The sequence below is a fragment of the Engystomops pustulosus genome, chromosome 2 (assembly GCF_040894005.1).
Source record: "Engystomops pustulosus chromosome 2, aEngPut4.maternal, whole genome shotgun sequence".
Classification (NCBI taxonomy): domain Eukaryota; kingdom Metazoa; phylum Chordata; class Amphibia; order Anura; family Leptodactylidae; genus Engystomops; species Engystomops pustulosus.
This window is the reverse complement of record NC_092412.1, coordinates 43,388,798-43,407,732: the sequence shown is the minus strand read 5'-3', so window position 1 is coordinate 43,407,732 and position 18,935 is coordinate 43,388,798. Positions and strand designations below refer to the sequence as shown.

The 18,935-nt window shown below is 42.1% G+C and overlaps 1 protein-coding gene across 6 annotated transcripts in view; it reads right to left on the bottom strand.

Moving 5' to 3' along the window:
- Positions 1–1,814: 1,814 nt before the first annotated feature.
- FRY (FRY microtubule binding protein) overlaps positions 1,815–18,935 on the bottom strand; it is a 244,568-nt gene continuing 227,447 nt past the window's right edge. For 4 of the 6 annotated variants that reach the window (XM_072134385.1, XM_072134380.1, XM_072134382.1 and 1 more), the window contains 7 exons: positions 18,582–18,731; positions 17,895–17,993; positions 17,379–17,462; positions 10,060–10,077; positions 5,686–5,796; positions 3,987–4,189; positions 1,815–3,271 (listed from right to left, as the gene is read on the bottom strand). In XM_072134385.1, the coding sequence (XP_071990486.1) occupies positions 3,013–3,271; positions 3,987–4,189; positions 5,686–5,796; positions 10,060–10,077; positions 17,379–17,462; positions 17,895–17,993; positions 18,582–18,731 (924 nt within the window). In that variant the 3' untranslated portion in view covers positions 1,815–3,012. The remainder of the gene's footprint in view (positions 3,272–3,986; positions 4,190–5,685; positions 5,797–10,059; positions 10,078–17,378; positions 17,463–17,894; positions 17,994–18,581; positions 18,732–18,935) is intronic. The other 2 variants (XM_072134381.1, XM_072134384.1) reach the window with 1 other exon arrangement.

The following is an 18,935-nucleotide window of genomic DNA, read 5'->3' as shown; positions in this document are numbered from 1 at the left end:
TTTGCACAGTCAATAAAGGGGTGTTATAGATGTATTTGGGAAAGGACAGTATATATATATGTATATGCACCACAATATATGCAGAATCTACCTAATATATGTACAGTTCCCCCTAATACATCAACAAAGTAAATAAAGGTGTGCTATATATGTATTTGGGGGGATGTATTAGGGTGCTGTATAATACAGCACCCCAATATATACAGCATTTCCCTTATACATATACAGTTCCCCCCTAATACATTTAAAGCACTTTACTTATATACCACATGCCCATAAAAATACAGCCAACCCTGTAAAATTGTGTATATACACATATATGTGCGCACACACACAGGGTTTAGCAAAAAGGTTGAATATCTTGCAAAATACACATCGGATCGAAAAGCTAAATATGCATGCATCACATATGTTTCAGAAATCCAATTCAATCTTGGACCCCCACTCTCTAGGGGTGGATCAGGGCAATTTAAAAATCTTAAATGGGAACCCCCATTTTTTTATTGCATATTGGGATTGCATTGACTTCACCTGGGTCTTTTTCAATTTCGGTGACAGCACTGGAATCGCCCAAAATCGTAACGAGTGCAAAACGTTGAAAAAGGGGGACATTTTAATAAATACAGATCCAAAATCTGAAAATAGACGTATGTAATATTCTTCTAAAGGCTTTTCAATGTTCCAAAGTTTCGGTTACTGGTGCAGGAACAATTTTTTTCCTCCTCCTACCTTACCCTTAGGCTATATTCACACGACCGTATGGTCATGTCAGTAGACGGTAATGGGCGCAGTACGGTGCGGCGCGGTACCGTAGCCGGGAGGAAGATAGGATATGTCCTATCTTTCTTCGGAATACGGCGCCTTGCGCCATACAACGCTATGAAGAAGGGCAGGGGTGAGCAGCTTTAACCCCCTCCTCCTCTCCCCCACGCCGCCGTGTGCCCGGCGTGCTACGGTACGGTTGGCACACGTCTTGCGAATGTAGCCTTAGGCTGAATTTACATGAATGTATGCCCGCCGGGTTGTAGCGTACGTTCGCCGCGATGGAGAAGAGTGGTGATCCCTCCCCATAGCGATTGCATTGCGCCGTAACATGGGGAAAGACAGGACATGTACAGAGCGGTATTGCTTTGTGCGCCTATTGCCGGCCTATTGGGGCCCTACATATGCCCCTCATATGGTCGTGTGAATGCAGCCTTAAGCCAAAACTTGCAAATTTACTATAAATGCCACCACAATCTCGATTCTTGCAAAAGTTATAGCTGAATTCTATTCCAGTCAGGTTCTGGAGTAGAATTGTCCCCAGGTAAGCAAAATCCTAGTTGCATGTGATCAGATTTGATTACAGTATATTCCAGCAGCGACTGCAGCAGGTAATGGCGGGTGTCTGTTGTATTATACAGTAGACATGTGCTCTGTTTGGAGAGTGCTCAGCCCCAAGTTACAGGAACATTACAGTCAAAGCTAATTAATTGAATTAGGAATGAAGGAGGAGCAGTTCTCAGAGTCATCCTGAGATTTATCAGAAGTGTCTGAGGTAAAACTGTTTTAGTTGCACATGGAAACCAATTACTGTATAATTCAATGAATCAGCTTTGTCTGAAGTTTTCCTTTAAAGTTGTTGGGACCTAACGCGGAATATTCACCCAGCTTCCCAAAAATAATGTACTGGGGTTTTTTTCATATAGGAAAAAGATGCCTTACAAATTCCACTGGGCCCAGGTCCAGTCACACGTGCCGCACCACCTCAAGTTATGCCTCTGTAGATCGATATATTACCAAAAAGTTACCACAGTAAATAACTTCAGTATCCGTTTAGTGACTGAACAACTTTATCATATATTTCAGTGAATGGTACTCAACAAAAATAATCTTAATTACTTCACAAAACTGTCAGTATTATGTACAGAGTGAATAAGTTACATAGATTAGGCGTGAATGGAAATGATTCAGATGTGCAAAAGAATTTCATGCGATTCAATTCACACTCGACAGCAGAAGTTCCACAGAGGAAAATCTCATACATATATACCAATATATATATATTAATATAATATGCATATCATAAATCAAAAAAAAGCTCTTCCAACTTTAAAAAAAAGGTAAAACTCATTGCGATAATACAAACATATCGTCCAAATATACATTAAATAAAAACAGAAGAGAATAAATGCATGCGTGACGGATGAAAAAGATGTCGTCGTTCTTCAAACTTCCACTTTCAATATGGTAGTCAAGTCATATCAGCCTTCTTTTTCATTGTATAAATAGGTTGAAAAGCAAAATCTCTTTAAGAAAAGGCAGCGGGGGATCTAAATCATATCGGGGGCGGTGATCCGGAACAGTTCTCGACTATGATCAAGTACAGTTAATCGCAGCAGCCTAGCAAGTCTAGGAAATGTCTGTCATAGCAGCGTGAAATACAGTAACTCTACAAATTACAGTGTACAACATAATTGTAGTCTGCTTACAATCCGCCTCCATATCTACAGGCTCTCAGCTATCGACCAGTCTTAATATCCAGTATTCTTCCACGGCCAGCCTCATTCCGCCTGTTGAATGTTCATTGACAAATCAAAAAGTATCTGAAAAGTAGATTAAGAGCAACAAAAAATAGACTATATTTATATATATTATTCTGTGAAACATTGCACTTTTGCCATCCTAAGGTTAAGGTTTATAGAAAGGAAGTATGATTCGGTATAATAGGCTTTGGTACACAATGGAAGTCATTTCTTTAGTAGTGAGATAAATCAGAACAGCTATTCCGAGTGGTTGGCCGAGGGGCAAACATCAATCGGGGCTGGCTTATATTCTCTACACACTTCTATACTTGTACACTATTGCTGCAGATGCCTCCATCTGTTGGCTTTGCTTCATAGACGGGCCTAAGGTTAGCAGGAATGGTAACAGTGTGACGGAGTCTTCCCAATATTGAGTAGATACTGAGGGATCTCAGTCCAGCAGGGCAGCACCTCCACTTGAGGAGAGAAGATAGGCGCTGGCTTCTTGTCAGAGACTAGTGCCAGAAATGTTGGAGTCAGGGAGGTAAGTTGAGACAACGCGGTAGTTCTGAGCACGGCGAATCATGTCTCGAATCTCCATGTTGAGGTCCATGAGTTTGGTGCAGATGTCTGTTAAGTTTTGATTGGAGCCTACAAGGGCGTACGTGCCGCTCTGTCCTAATGTCTGGTGACGGAAGTAAATGTTCAGTAGTGTTTGCACTTCATCGTCAGCATTGCTCCCAAATATGTCATTGGGCCATAGTTTCCTGAAAAATAAAAAGGTATAATTGATATAATGGCTTGGTAACATGTATTATCCATAAATGATACACAAATCAGCCAGGTCATCAAAACCTTCTGTCTACTGTTGCAGAGTCCATGAAAAGGTGGACAAACACAAGACCTCCAAATGTGTCAAACATTTATGTTTTTATTAGTTTGCTGCAATCGTTTCCTTTCGTGGGACCAGATCAAAAGGGCTAGCCTAGTCTCTGCGCGTTAGCGATTTTTTGGTGACAATGAAATTGTGGGCGAATTACCACTTGGCCATGAATGTGTTGGTGGTCAACCAGTTGTCCTCCCATGGACTACCACTCTAGTGGATACTAGCCTTTGGTAAACCTCCCATTTATAAAATGTTCTGTCTCAGTGGTCTAGACATAACTATTTCAACTTAGCCAAGTCATGTAAATTCTCAATTTTTCAATCTTCCAGGTGGTATTAAACTGGTCCCTTCCTCATGATGACCTTACAATGTCATAGGTTGACCTGCAGTATACTGTGTAAGACCTAAATTGTTATGCTTATAGTCTATAAATGTAATAATACACTAGTAAGCAATCACAACCTAATCAGATCACATACAATTACTAATCAATAATCACATCCAGGTAATTCCAAAAAGTCATGGCAAGATTATCACCACCGACAGAATTTCCAGAGATCTCCAGTAATGACTGGGATGGTAGCACTCAGACTCACCTGCAGTTGCGTATCTGACGTATTGCCTTCCCTAGCTCGTTGTTCTTTAAGCACTCCAGCATGGACTGTATGGCGAACTCTGTGGAGCTGAAGGTTGGCTCATATGGTATAGCTTCCATAGTAAGAGACTCTGCTGCAATGTATAAACTTGCCTCCTTTAGGTTCTTCTTCAGCTCATTCAGTTCTCTTGACATGTTAAGTAACTGCAATGGTAAGGAAGAAATACCAACATTAATAAGATCTCTTCACTAAATTATTTCTTTTCCCCATTGATAACCTCACCGACCCAATGCCATGCTGGAAAAAGCATGGCCATTGCAGAAATGGGACCACCAACCAACCTCACATATTCACAGTAAAAAGACATTGTTGTTTCTGTAGTTAACTATTAAAAGTACATCCTGGCTCCTTGGTCCCACCTGAAAATGGACCATAGTAGCCTCCAAATCAGCCTGTATTTTTGCGATCCATTATTGGGTTATAGCCTGAGCCCAGCGGAGGATTCTCTGGTTGGCCAGTCCAATACCAAACACAAAACCATACAGTGTACAAAGGGGACAGAGCTGCAACCAGGCTAGGATTCACCAATCTTAAGGACAGGAAATAATTGATTCTTAAAAACTGCTATACCCCTTATGATTTCTTTGAGCCTCTTAAGCCTCATGCACAAGACCGTCAGAGGGACATATATCTGGCTGCAAATTTACGGCTGGATATAAGTCCCCATAGACAGCTCTGGTGCCCGGGCTCGGTACGATGAGCATGATGTCTGCTCACCGTTCAGTGCCATACAAGCAAAAAAGATAGAACTCTTCGACTTAACAACGACCGTGTGGTGCAATTTACTATGGAAATATCCTCCTCTCCAGCGCCTACCTTCGTGCGGACTACGGCCTGGTGAGCACACATTTGTCTGAATGAGGCCTTAAAGGAAACCTACCATTTCAAATGGTCGGTGTAAGCTGTAAACACTGAGCACCAGCTCAGGGTGAGCTGGTGCCAGTGCTTAGTTTCGTTAGTGTTAAAACTGCTGTATCGCGGTTTTAACACTTTTTAAACTTTATAGCAGAAGCTGCTTCGGTGCTGCGTGTGACCGTGCGCGCGCAACGCCTGCGGCATTTCCTATGTAGGCGCGCGCACGATTGTGCGCACGCAGCGCCGAAGCAGCTTCTGCTATAAAGTTTAAAAAGTGTTAAAACCGCGATACCGCGGTTTTAACACTAACGAAACTAAGCACCGGCACCAGCTCACCCTGAGCTGGTGCTCGGTGTTTACAGCTTACACCGACCATTTGAAATGGTAGGTTTCCTTTAATGGAAATTTACCACCAGGATGAAGGATTGCAAACCAAGCACATTTACATGCTGGTGTCCCTTCTGGCAGTATCTGCTCTTTTTTTAGCTTCTTACGCTCTGGTTTTTACTAAAAAGGCTTTTAATAATTATGCAAATGAGTCTGAGGGGCTCCAGGCTCCATAGGCATTAATGGAGCCTGGAGCCCCTGAGGCTCATTTGCACAATTTTAAAGCCTTTTTTTCTTAAAAACAAGGGCATAGAAAGCTTAAAAAAAAGCAGAACCTGTGGGAGGGGTCACACACCAGTATGTCAGTGTGCTTGGTTTACATTCCTTCATCCTGGTGGTAGATGTCCTTTAATCCTGTATAAGAAATCTTATGTATTCTGTGAATACACGGACATACCTCTGGCATGGAGCTGACTTCATGGACTTGTCCAATTAGTTTACAATAAGACTGAAAAAGCAATAGCAGCTGGAAGTGAAGCTTATACAATCTCTGACAGAGTTCCAATTGCTGCAAAAAAATAGAGAAATAACCATGTTAGAAACATCATTCACCTGGTTTCTGCATTCCTTTAGACATGGCATGAAGCATTCTGGGCTATTCCTAGTAAAACCAGCAACATCTTTCCTCAGAGCTGGAATCTCTGGGTCACTTGAAGCCAAGGATTTTAGGCCCATGTAGGTGTTCTGGTGGCGATATCATATGTATGTACAAAGTGCACATGTTTTTTTGTCTGATCTGATCAGATAGTCCGAAATCCTAACAAGTGAGTATTAAACCAGGGCTTTAGGATAAAGTGTGGCTGTCCACCATCATCCTATACATTATTCTAGAAGAGTAAGCATCACACACCAGCGGTGTAACTTATAGAGAACCTGTCATCAGATTTTATCCCATTAAACTACTAGTTCCCTCAAGTGAAGGATGAAATTGGGAAATTTAGAAAGGACATTTCATTCTCTACCTAAGGGATCTGCCAGTATAGTGGGATAAAATCTGGTGACAGGTTACCTTTAAGGGGGTGCAGAGTTTTCATCCAGGGTCTATAAGTTAAACTTATACAGGCCTGCTACAGATTTTGCATTATAGCCCAGCAATTTCAAAATTCACCTCTCTCAGATTTAGTTGGATGTCTGGGTATGGATTGGTGACAGATCAGGTTGTAGAAGACAACCCTTCACTCAGATTTGGAGAGCAGTGCTCCCGGCCAGCTGTGCTGAGAGGATATTATGTCATGCCATAGTCTACATACCAGACACACAGATAAGATAGTGGGATCAGGAACGCGGGAGGAGGCAGATTCCTGAGGATTTGTTGGCTGCCTTCCATCACACATTGCAGAAAACCCTGAGCCATTAATAAACAGAAGTTTCTCTGCTACAGAGATGAAGCACAGATCTCTGGATGGACGGGACCTTGGTACTTTTACTGTAGACCCTACTGCAACTTACACAACTTTACCTATTCGTAGCTTCCATAGATACATTTTTTTTACCTTGTCTTCCGAGCCACTGGTTGCAGAACACCGCCTTTGGCGAACACTTTTTCGGTATTAAAATCTACACCCAAAAATCTCACTTATGTCAATGGGAGAGCACCTGAAATTCCCATTTACATTAATGCAAAAAAGGTTCTCCAAAATGAGCCGAATTTAAAATAAAGGGGCTCATTAACTAAGGGTTGTGCTGCTCACTTTTGTCAGACTGTGCACCTTTTTTGGGGATTACGCGGCTTGCACAGCTATTTCATAAGTGTATTTGCTGGGATTTTGGCGTGCCGTCGGACAATCCAACTGATTTGGACTGAGCGCGGGATTTTACTTTCAAACTGTGCCGCAAACCCAAGCACTCAGAAGCACCACTAAAAAGATGGTGGACTCTGTCGGACCTGAGTGGGGAAGCGACACATGCAGGATATCGGGCGCACAATCTTAGTGAATCGCGGCACTGTGTATTGGAGTCGGACAATGCACTTTCGGTGAACTCTGGGGACAGGGTAAGTAAATGTGCCCTAAAGAGTCAAGAAACTGTGCTAAATACACATTCATTTTGTATGTGTTTTCTTAAGCTTAACAAAAAAGTTAGTATGAACATAATGTTAGGGTGTTGAAGGGAGTCTACCAGCAGTTCTGTCCACATATAGGGGGTCATTTACTAAAGGGCCCGATTCGCGGCTTTCCGACGTGTTACCCGTGTTACCCGAATATTTCCGATTTTCCCTGAATTGCCCCGGGATTTTGGCGCACGCGATCGGTTTGTGGCGCATCGGCGCTGGCATGCACGCGACGGAAATCGTGGGCGTGGCGAACGGTAACCCGACGGATTCGGAAAAACCGCCGCATTTAAAAAAATAAATTGGTCGCACGGGCCATACTCACATGCACCACGATGAAGACGATGAACTCCGGGGCACCTCGGCGGACTTCCGTACAACAGCGCCACCTGGTGGACATCGGGCGCAGGACCTTCATGAATCGCCGGAAGACCCGAACGCTCGTTAGAGAAGCCGCCGCTGGAACGTGAATGGACCGGGTAAGTAAATGTGCCCCATAGTGTAAAGTATTGGCCCTGGAGATGCACTGTCATTGTGTGTAGTAGCAGAACTGTGAAAACACATTTATATTCAAAGATTTTTGTATATAAGATGGTGGCTGACGGCTGGTGCAAGCAGCATCTTAATTTATTACATTATTTTTATTCCAGACAGCCCCATAAACTGTAAGCTCTTGTGACCAGGGACCTCATTCCTATTGTTTCATATGACTGTTATTATTCTGTAATGTCTTATTATATTTGTACATGTTTCCCAGAATCTGTAAAGCGCTACAGAATTTGAAGGCTTTATATAAATTTAGATTATTACTATCTTAATTTATTACATTATTTTTATTCCAGACAGCCCCATAGACTGTAAGCTCTTGTGACCAGGGACCTCATTCCTATTGTTTCATATGACTGTTATTATTCTGTAATGTCTTATTATATTTGTACATGTTTCCCAGAATCTGTAAAGCGCTACAGAATTTGAAGGCTTTATATAAATTTAGATTATTACTATTAGATGCCCCTGCGGTATGAAACCCAAGAGGCTCATTCATTTGAAAGGGTCGTCCCCTTCACACAATGGGGCACATTTACTAAGGGTCCAAACGCCGCATTCTCATCGGTTTTTGCGATTTTCCGTTTTGCCCTGACTTGCCACGGGTTTTTGCCGCACACGATGTCACATCGGCGCCAAAAGACCCGAATCCTCGTCGGACAATGCACGGCGGGGATAGCGATGGGACGGGTAAGTAAATGTTCCCCAATGAGTTGGTCTACTGAAGTTTTCAAACATGGAGGTTCTTAAATCCCCTCAAGCACCTCGTGTGAATGAAGCACAGTTTTGCATGTCTCACCTGCGCCAAAGAACTTCTGAGATGGCTAAACCCCACAACCACCAGGGGAACCCATGAGATTTTGTGGTGCGTGCAAAATGTAGGATTTTATGTGGTAGAGCAGTGATTTTCAACCTGTGTGCCGCGGCACACTAGTGTGCTGCGACACAAGGTTGAGTGTGCCGCGGGGGAAAGTTCCCCGAACTAAGCTGCCCCGGTGTCGAGCTGCCGCCGCGCCCCCGTATTTCTGCCCCATACTTACCTCCAAGCCCCGCGTCGGCGATCCGCCCATCTTCTGTAGCTCCTGTACCGCGCGGCCCATGTCACGTGACTGACGCGACCTGACGTCAGGTCGCGTAAGTCACTTGACCAGAGGCGCGCGGTGCAGGAGCTACAGAAGGTGAGCGGATCGCCATTAGGAGTGAAGGTACGCGGAAGAAGACATCAAGGGTAAGTATATAGGGTTATTATTTGTATAGGGAAGGCAGCTAGGGTCTTTTTTTTATTAGTAAAGGTAGGCTGGGGCTTTTTATTTGTTAAGGGAGGCCTTTAGGGCCTTTTAATTAGTAAAGGGGGGCTCTAGGTCCTTTTAATTAGTAAAGGGGGTCTCTAAGGCCTTTTAATTAGTAAAGGGGGGCCTCTAGGGCCTTTTAATTAGTAAAGGGGGGACTCTAGGGCCTTTTAATTAGTAAAGGGGGGCCTCTAGGGCCTTTTAATTAGTAAAGGGGGTCTCTAAGGCCTTTTAATTAGTAAAGGGGGGCCTCTAGGGCCTTTTAATTAGTAAAGGGGGGACTCTAGGGCCTTTTAATTAGTAAAGGGGGGCCTCTAGGGCCTTTTAATTAGTAAAGGGGGGCCTCTAGGGCCTTTTAATTAGTAAAGGGGGGCCTCTAGGGCCTTTTAATTAGTAAAGGGGGGCCTCTAGGGCCTTTTAATTAGTAAAGGGGGGCCTCTAGGGCCTTTTAATTAGTAAAGGGGGGGCTCTAGGGCCTTTTAATTAGTAAAGGGGGGGCTCTAGGGCCTTTTAATTAGTAAAGGGGGGGCTCTAGGGCCTTTTAACCAGTAAAGAGAGGCCGCTACGGGCCCTTAATTTGTAAAGGGAGACAGCTAGGGTCTTTTAATTTGTAAAGGGAGACCGCTAGGGTCTTTTTATTTGTAAAGGGAGGCTGCTAGGGCCTTTTTATTAGTAAAGGGAGGCATCTAGGGGCTTTTTATTAGTAAAGGGAGGCAGCTAGGGCCTTTTTATTAGTAAAGGGAGGCATCTAGGGGCTCCACTGTGGTAGAGGATTAAGCCAACTCAGAATGGTCACGTATCCTTCCACTTATGTTAGTATAAACCTGGAACATTTTGTGAAAACATCATCATCCGGAAAAGAACATAGTAAAGAAAAGAGACTTACTGCAAGAGATTCCATTTGCTAGTGAGACAGCATGGGGTGAGAAAACAGGAGAAGAGAGGACAGGTTCACATCAGTGCATGCAATATAAAGGACCCACATCGGCACAGCGTCACATAAAGCAGCGCTAGCAGTCGTTTTTCAACCACTAAAGGGGTTGAAAAACATAATAGAAAACCTAAAAACGCATGCAGGGCAGTCACACAAGCCGATAAAAGGAAGAGGAACTCTAGAATTTAGTCACATCCGCTCATTGCTATAAGGTGGTGACATGAAGTGTTGCCATAGTCTCCAGGCGACTGACCAACCTTAATCACTACATAGATATTATTTCCTCTGCCGGCTTGTCTCTTTAGTTAGTAATGAATAATTCAGCACCACTTCCTGGATCTGGTCATGTATTATGTAGGACATGACTTGGGAACGATTCTCAGTACGCAGCACATGAATGTCTGTGGCCATAGAAATATTTGCTCATTAATGGCTGTAACTTTTGTAGTTTATAACATGGTCTGGAATAAGTTTCTCCTTGGAGTGTGGATAGGGATGTGAGATAAGTCCTCTATAATTGTTGGGGCAGTTTGGCATCAAACTCTAGAAATTGTTACCTTTAAAGGGGTTTTCTAGAGGCTGAAACACTTGGCTGCTTTGTTTTCCTAAAACAGCGCCTCCCCTTATCATGGGTAGTGCATGGTATTGCGACTAAGCCCCATTCATTTCTAAATATTTGAGTTACAATACCAACACATAGCGTGATCAGGAATGGTGCTGTATTTGGAAGAAAGCGTGGATTTAACCTCTGAACAACCCCTTTAAGGCTACATATACAGGAACTTGTTTTTGTATGTGTGCTATCCGTTAATTCAGTGGATATAACATGCCCATGCTTTACCACAGCTTCCTACCTGAGCCACAAAGCTCAGAGTCGGTCCTATTCCTGCCCATGTTTGGGAATCGGGCAGTTTTTTCTCTCATCGTCAGCGTTTGAGAGGACCTGATGACACATGGGCCACGGGACTTTAGTGACCATAATATCGACACGTTTGTGGGCAAGAGGCCTAAAACGGCTGAATTTCTTAAGCCAATTATTGCATTAGAGCTCTGTCCCACCAGAAGGTCCTCTGGTACCCTGCTAGGCATGTCTGCCCTCAACTAAAGACACTATGGAAGGGAACCTATACTAGAATATCTATAATAAAAATGCTTTAATGGAAATGGATTCTATGGGGGAGATTTATCATAAGTCTCTTAGAGCAGAACTGTTCTAGTTGCCCATGGCAATCACTCACAGCTCAGCTTTCATTTTTTCACAACTGTTTGTAAAATGAAAGCTGAGCTCTGATTGGTTTTCATGGGCAACTAGAACAGTTTTACCTCAGAAACTTGATCATAAATCTTCCTCTATATAACTTGACATTTGATTGATTTAACATCTTGTAGGAGTCAAGTAGGTGGCCCTACTCAGTGACTTACATAACTCAAAGGTCATTAAGCAAAACCGTCTACTGGACTCCTAAGCTCAAGTCCAGTGGAATTTTAGACCAACAAATCCCAAGGTTCTGAATAGGACCCCCCTTAAAATATACATATATTTCTCTATGTATTTATATTTATATACTCACACAAAAGTTACAGTCACATACATCATATACAGTTCACATCTACACATCACATATTCACACAAATACAGAACATATACACATTACATATACACACACTTACAACAAATATACACATACATACAATACCATATACAGACATAAAGCATATAAACATCACACACGTATGCAGCATATACACACCCAATACCTCAGATGCTGGGGCCCTCTGACACTGTATGCCCCATAGCAGCTGCTATGGCTGCTACCCCTGTAGTTATGCTCCTAAGGTACATAATATTTTCTTCCAAAGTCATATAATAGTCTGTCCTCCTGCTGTATCCTACTAGCATGTTAAACATGAAATGCTTTCTTTCGCTTATCCTCCAACTTTATAAAGCCAAAAATATTGATGACTTATCCAAATGAAAGGGTAGCAATATCAGATTGCTGAGGACCCAGCACCCACCACCAAAAATCAGCTGTTCTCAGGATGGAACAGGAAGACGGTTCCAAATTAGTAAATTATCCCTTTTAGAAAAATTATTAGAAAATATCCACAGGGACATAGTGATGAATGGTCGGAGGAATTCAATTCCCAAAATAACACATACTGAATCTTATATTGGACACCATATTCTACAGAATTTATTTTCCGTTCACACTTCTCCCGTTACTTTATAATTCTACCTCTTTTCCTCAAAACTCTTTGACCTACTGCACAAATTCACCAACGCCAATGATTCATCTCATGTACGCCAATGTTTTATAGGATTTTCGGGACAATCCTGTACAGTCTGCCAAATGAGTTATGAATCCTTCCTTCCGTGTGATTGTCCCCTATGCTAGCGGCCAAGTGTGAAATCATATCTGCTGCCTCTTTTTGGTTAACCCTATTTTTCCTTGAAATAGCACAGAGCAGAGCACAGTGCTCAGGTATCTCCATCAGATCCCATAGAGCTGAATGGAGAGGGTAGGGAACAAGCTCAACTTGCCACTTCAGCCATCAGTGAAAAGGGGATCCCCATTCTCTGGGTTTCTGTGGGTCCCATTAAGGAGTTTGCCATTGTGTGCCAGTCTTCTTTAGCCCCAAATCGTATAGAGAAGGGGCTGGGGACTGTAGGGGATTTCCGATGATGGTACAGAAGGTGGCTAAAAAGGCGATTGGCCCCTTCTTTAGGCGGGCCCAAAAAGGGGCTGGATTGGGCGGGCTTATTGGGGCCCGTCCTGTGGTTTTAAAAGCATTCGGGGCACGTGGAGGGGCCTCTTTCCTTCTGCCCTCAGGACCGAGCGGCGAGAATTCAAGCACCCACCCACCCTTGCCTTCAGGTTAAATTTCGTTTACAGGTGGTTTTCCGGTTTCTAGCTGTTCTTTCTGTCTTCCTTTCAGATGTCACAGCATTGGCGGATTTTCACATGCCCGAAGGTGACATGAAGGTGCCCACATGACGTCTGACGCCATTCGGGTGAAAGGTTTTTGCTCAAGAAGAAGCAAAGGGCCCGGTTGGCATGAATTTTGTTCCAACTATTTAGCATTTTTTTTCTATTGGTTATTTAATTAATTAATTGTTTCTCTAAAAATAATTGCTGTGCCCCCCCCCCCCCCCACATACCCACAACAAGAAACACGGTGTGGTGTCCATTGATGCCTGGTTTAATTTTGCGAGGATTTAAAATTTCCGGGTCAAGATCCTGAATATTTTGGGCTTAGTTTACAAGTCCCTACAGTCCAATAATTACCACACTAGTGTGATAAGCCAGATTTTTAAGAGGTTGTGGTGCAGCACTCATGCGTTGGAATAAAATCTATACCTGATATCTCAGCTATAACTAGCGCCAGTACTCTGGGGAAGGCTGTAGTATATTTGGCTGGCCCAGGTGCTCCTCCCAACTCCCACCTTTCAAATTAGACTGGTGCAGTCGGTTGACTGAAATCTGCTAAGATCCTCCTGCTCTATAATATGCTGCCTACAGCGGCTACCACAGGTGAAAAATTACTTGGCCAAATGTGCAACACTTATTCTATTAAGAAACCCACAAAGAAGCGCCATTAGAGGGGTCATTTTTATGTGTACTGGGTTTCCTGAAAAAAAGGTTTTGGCAACATTCCCATAAAGACTTTACTTAAAGGTTTTTAGGCAGCATAAACAACTGCAGTGGGCTGGCGTTTGTAAAATTTTGGTCCTGAGCTCCATAGGCAGCCCTTTCAGAATCCCACAACAGCAATGGAGGACCTGGGGCGCCGGTCCTGATAATCATGATAATCATAGGGGGTCCACACAGTTGGGCCCTCAGTGATCACACATTTATGGAGTGGAGTTTTCCTTGTATAAATATGCCACATAATCTACAACAGTGGCAAAAAAGGAACCAGAATTCCTGCACCTTTTGTGACATTCTGCAGTAAATATGTTTTGTGACATTTTTGGAGAGAATTTCACATGAAGGAAGTTGTTGATGGAATTCTGCATCTTAAATTAGCAAAAATATATTGCAAATAGTATGGATTTTCTTTCCTATCACAGGAACATAGAGTGGAATTTAGTGGCAGATAACTGCAGAACGCACTGACAATGTAGATGCACTAGTCCTCTGGTCAGGTAAATGTTGCAGTTATGTATTCTGGGCTCACGTCATATTATAGTGATCCAACAGTAATAGAAATTTTAAAGGATACTTGCTACATTGAACATGCATTGCACTGCATATTATAGAGCGGAAGGAGAGAGGCAGAGTGATGGATAACTTTATGGGAAAATATTTTACAGAACGTTTCATATAATTCTTGCATATTCTAAGCTCTGGAATCTAGTGGATTCCTGAGCACTGAATGAATGTGACAAGTTATACTGACATTTTCCTAAACATAAATGTGTCTTAGGTTCCTGCTCTATAATATGTTACCTGCAGGTAAGACACTATGTACAATGCTGAGATCCTTCTGCTCTATAACATGCTGCCTGCAGATAGGAAACTATGTACAATCTGTTCTGCTTCTCCTGCTCTATAACATGCTGCCTACAGATAGGACACTATGTACAATCTGCTCAGCTCCACCTGCTCTATAACAGCTGCCTGCACATAGGACACTATGTACAATCTGCTCTGCTCCTTCTGCTCTATAACATGTTACCCGCAGATAGGACACTATCTATAAGCTTCTGAGACCCTTCTGCTCTATAATATGCTACCTGCAGATAGGACACTATGTACAATTTGCTCAGCTTCTTCTGTTCTATAACATGTTACCTGCAGATAGGACACTACGCACAATCTGCTGACATCCTTCTGCTCTATAATATACTGCCTACAGATAGGACACTACGTACAATTTGCTCAGCTGCTTTTGCTCTATAACATCCTGCCTTTAGATATGACAAAATATACAATCCTCTCAGCTCCTCCGGCTTCAATGAACACTGAATATTTAGTTAAAGTCCAGATAAAAATGACTTGCCTAAGAGTATCTTGGACTGTTTCTGAATGTTTAAACTGTTTTTGATTATTGTCTTTTTTCACTTGGATTAGTTAAGTTGGTTTTGTAATCTATACTGGATACCCAGATTTCTACAGGGCGAACTTAGCTAACAACAGCAAAAGAATACAAACTTGAACCAACAACGCTTTAACTCACTCTGGAAAGATTCAACATATATGCCAACATTTGTCATGATTTTGTGTATATGTGTATCTCTATGTTTACAAAATTAATAAAAAGCTTATTAAAAAAAAAAATGACTTGCCTAAAAGGATTGTACTACATAATACATACCTAATATATCAACTGCTCTGTAGGGTACAGATCTACCATTGTTATGGCATAGAGGCGCACCTACAGCCAAGGGGATACAGACACGGCTACCATACTCCAGAAGAACATTAAATTAAGCTCTGGCAGAAGTGACTCAGAAGCAGCAATAACTGGAAAGAAAACACTGCTCTCTGGGAACATGTAGGTATGAGAAGTTCTTCTAAACACAACTGGATTTTTGGAATGTATTCAAGTCTGCCATGTCAGCTTAATTTTTATTTAAAAAAAATTACAATAAAAAAGTAAAAATAAAGGGGTTTATAGAAGCGGTGGGGGAGGGACGGATAGGATACTTATTGCAAGCAGAGGCTGCCGTTGCCATGCCAGGGTTACTGGAAGGTGTGACATACGTACAATTCTGACGGAACCTGATGCAACTTGTAGTGTCAAGCACATCCTGACTTTTGCATAAACAGAATTAGGTGAAACTAATTTCATTACCATACAAATGCATGAATGACCTTCATTATAACAATGCTTTGCACCGTACAGAATAAACCTACTATGTAGTCTGATAACTGGAAGATTAAAGAATTCAAAGAAAACTGTATTATTTAGGAAAATGGCACCTAATGACTGTGTCCTATATGTAAGGACTATATGCAAGTCCTTCCTAAGGATTGGGTCCTATATGTAACTCTGTATGGAGAAAACCAGGAGCTTCTCATGATCCATTGGAAAGCATATAACAAGCTGATCAGTGAGGGTCCAACAGCTGGGAGATTAAAGAATTCAAAGAAAGGTGTATTATTTAGGAAAATGGCACCTAATGACTGTGTCCTATAAGTAAGGACTATATGCAAGTCCTTCCTAAGGATTGGGTCCTATATGTAACTCTGTATGGAGAAAAACAGGAGCTTCTCATGATCCATTGGAAAGCATATAACAAGCTGATCAGTGAGGGTCCAACAGCTGGGACCCCACCGAGAACCAATCTGGAAAATAGGGGTCCCGTTCTCACTAATGAGTGGAGCAGAAGGTCGGGCATTTGTCCCACTGCTCCATTCAATATTATGGGGGTGACAGAAATAGCAAAGAACATAGTTATCTCTCATACTCACATAGACAATGACTGAGCGTGCCAGAGCACTGTGCTCAGCAATTTCTAAAATAGCACTGGTCCCAATGCACCAATGACATCTTGGGGTTGGAACAAAATGGTTAACAACCGGACAATACAAGTAATTTTTGCTTACCAGACCCAAGCGACAGCGCTAGTGATGGCAAATGATCATGTTATTTTGACTAATATTTATTAGTCAATATTTATTTAATTTGTATGGTCAGATTTAAGTCAGATTGAAGTTTAACTTAATGTCCAAGACTCAACATCTTCCCCCGCTAACAAATTAAATTGTAAAAACTTTAGAATTTTGGGGCTAAAGTGATAATTAATTATAAAGCATTTTTGATCTATTAGGTCACATGAATGCAGGGGCGTAACTACAGGGGTAGCAGCCATAGCTGCTGCTATGGGGCCCACAGTGTCAGGGGGCCCCGGCATCTGGGATATTACATGTGAAAATGCTGAATGTGTTTATTTGTGATGTGTCTATGGTGTATGTCAGTGTATATGATGCACGGTTGAATATTTGTGTATTTATATTTTTAAGGGTTAAGTAGGGCCCCATTCAGAAGTTCGCTATGGGGCCCTGCCTCTCCTAGTTATGCCACTGCATGAATGTCATAGATAAGAGACCCCATCTATAAGCCCCCCTAGACCTTTGCAGCTCATGTAGTCACATCTTTGACCCATCTTTTGGTGACCCACAGACCTCGTCTGCCCGTGTATTACATGGGCGAGCAATTATCTTTTTTGGATACAACAGCTGCTTTATGAACTTATCTGTATATTTAAGTTTTATGCTCAATTACAACAGCTCAATGAGAAATAAAGTAGAAGGTTTTCTTACTTTTTCTTCCGAATCTCCTGGTTGACAAGTGATAACTCCATCTTTTGAGCCCCCCGCGAATGTGGATTTACAGTTTTTTAGCCACTAATTGGGAGAAATTAGAAATTATTATAAAGATTGGATATTATTTTGCATACCATGGATTCATCTTTTCTCTTAAAAAAAAAAAATATATATAGAAAACCTTTTTCTACTTTCAACAATTCCAACTTTTTGGAATCTTTAATAGATGCCTATTCATTGATTTCAGAGCAGTTGGATTTTTTTCATTGAGACCCGTCATTCCTGGCCAATCACTGCTGTTAGTTTTGTCCTCCAGTATAATTAGATGGGCGGTCAAGGTTTAGGACCGCCCACCTAATCCTTGAACCTAAAGAACCTATAGAACATGCTATGTGCTGAAACTAACAGCAATGGTCACTGAGAAACATTGGGGGCTACAGGAAAAATTCCAATTCATTAGTAAAGTTTTTTAGAACAGGAGCAGTAAGAGTCAGTTTTGTCAGGGATACTCACAGATACTGTAGCTTCTTTCCTATTGTTGTATGTGTCCAGGTATTCCTGCAGCTCTAAAACACTGAACTTTAACTTCTCCAGGAGTCCACATGATAACAGCTGAAAGCCAAGTAATAATAATAATTCCTTTATTTATATAGCGCCAACATATTCCGCAGCGCTGCAAAGAGCTTCCCAAATCAGTCCATACTTGATAAATACATTTGGTTTATGTTAGGAATTTCCATACATTTCTAGCTATAGCAATGATGCTACTAGTCACTGACCAGTTTCTGACATGTGAAGATTAGACACCTAAAAATTGGCATGTAAATTATGCTGGAAGGTGTTACCAGAGCCCCTCCGTGATGCAGCTTCACAGGCTGTTGACTGCATCCCCCTCTTCCTCCACTCCATTGGCACTTCCCTCCTTCCGGAGCCTGATGAATTCTCAATGCCGCAGAGAAAGTTTCAACACACAGCGGGAGGAGAGTGCTGCCTGTGAATCTGCAGTATGGAGGGGCTCTGGTAATGCCCCCCAGAGTCCTTCAGGTGGTTAATTAGCATAATTTTAATAGTTGGTTAAAGGAATGATGCCATGGGTAACAAATACAAAAAGATCACCATGATTGATTTTGATGGTAGGTTCCCTTTATATTTCTGATAAAGATCAATTACAAAATACAGCTGTTCCTTTACAATACTCACAGTCTCAGCATCCACAAAGAGAGTTGGACATTCAGAGCACATGGTCAGTAGTTGAGAGGTGCTCACAAACTTTGACCCAATACCCCGAAGACTATCTCCAAGATAACAGGCAGCATCGCACGTTAGGAAGCAGAACCTCTTCTGGATACTCTGCAAGGAACAACGGTCCAGTTACAACTATTGGATCAGTATTGTAAAATCAATCCAAAGCTTAAGCATGTGCTCATCACATTGTAAAAGACTCCTATAGGTCTGATGAAGATAGTAAAGAGCTGTCAGTCAGTCCTATAATTGGAACAACTATCCAAATAAACGGGGTACACAAAACCCGGACTCTCATGACTGTGATGGTTC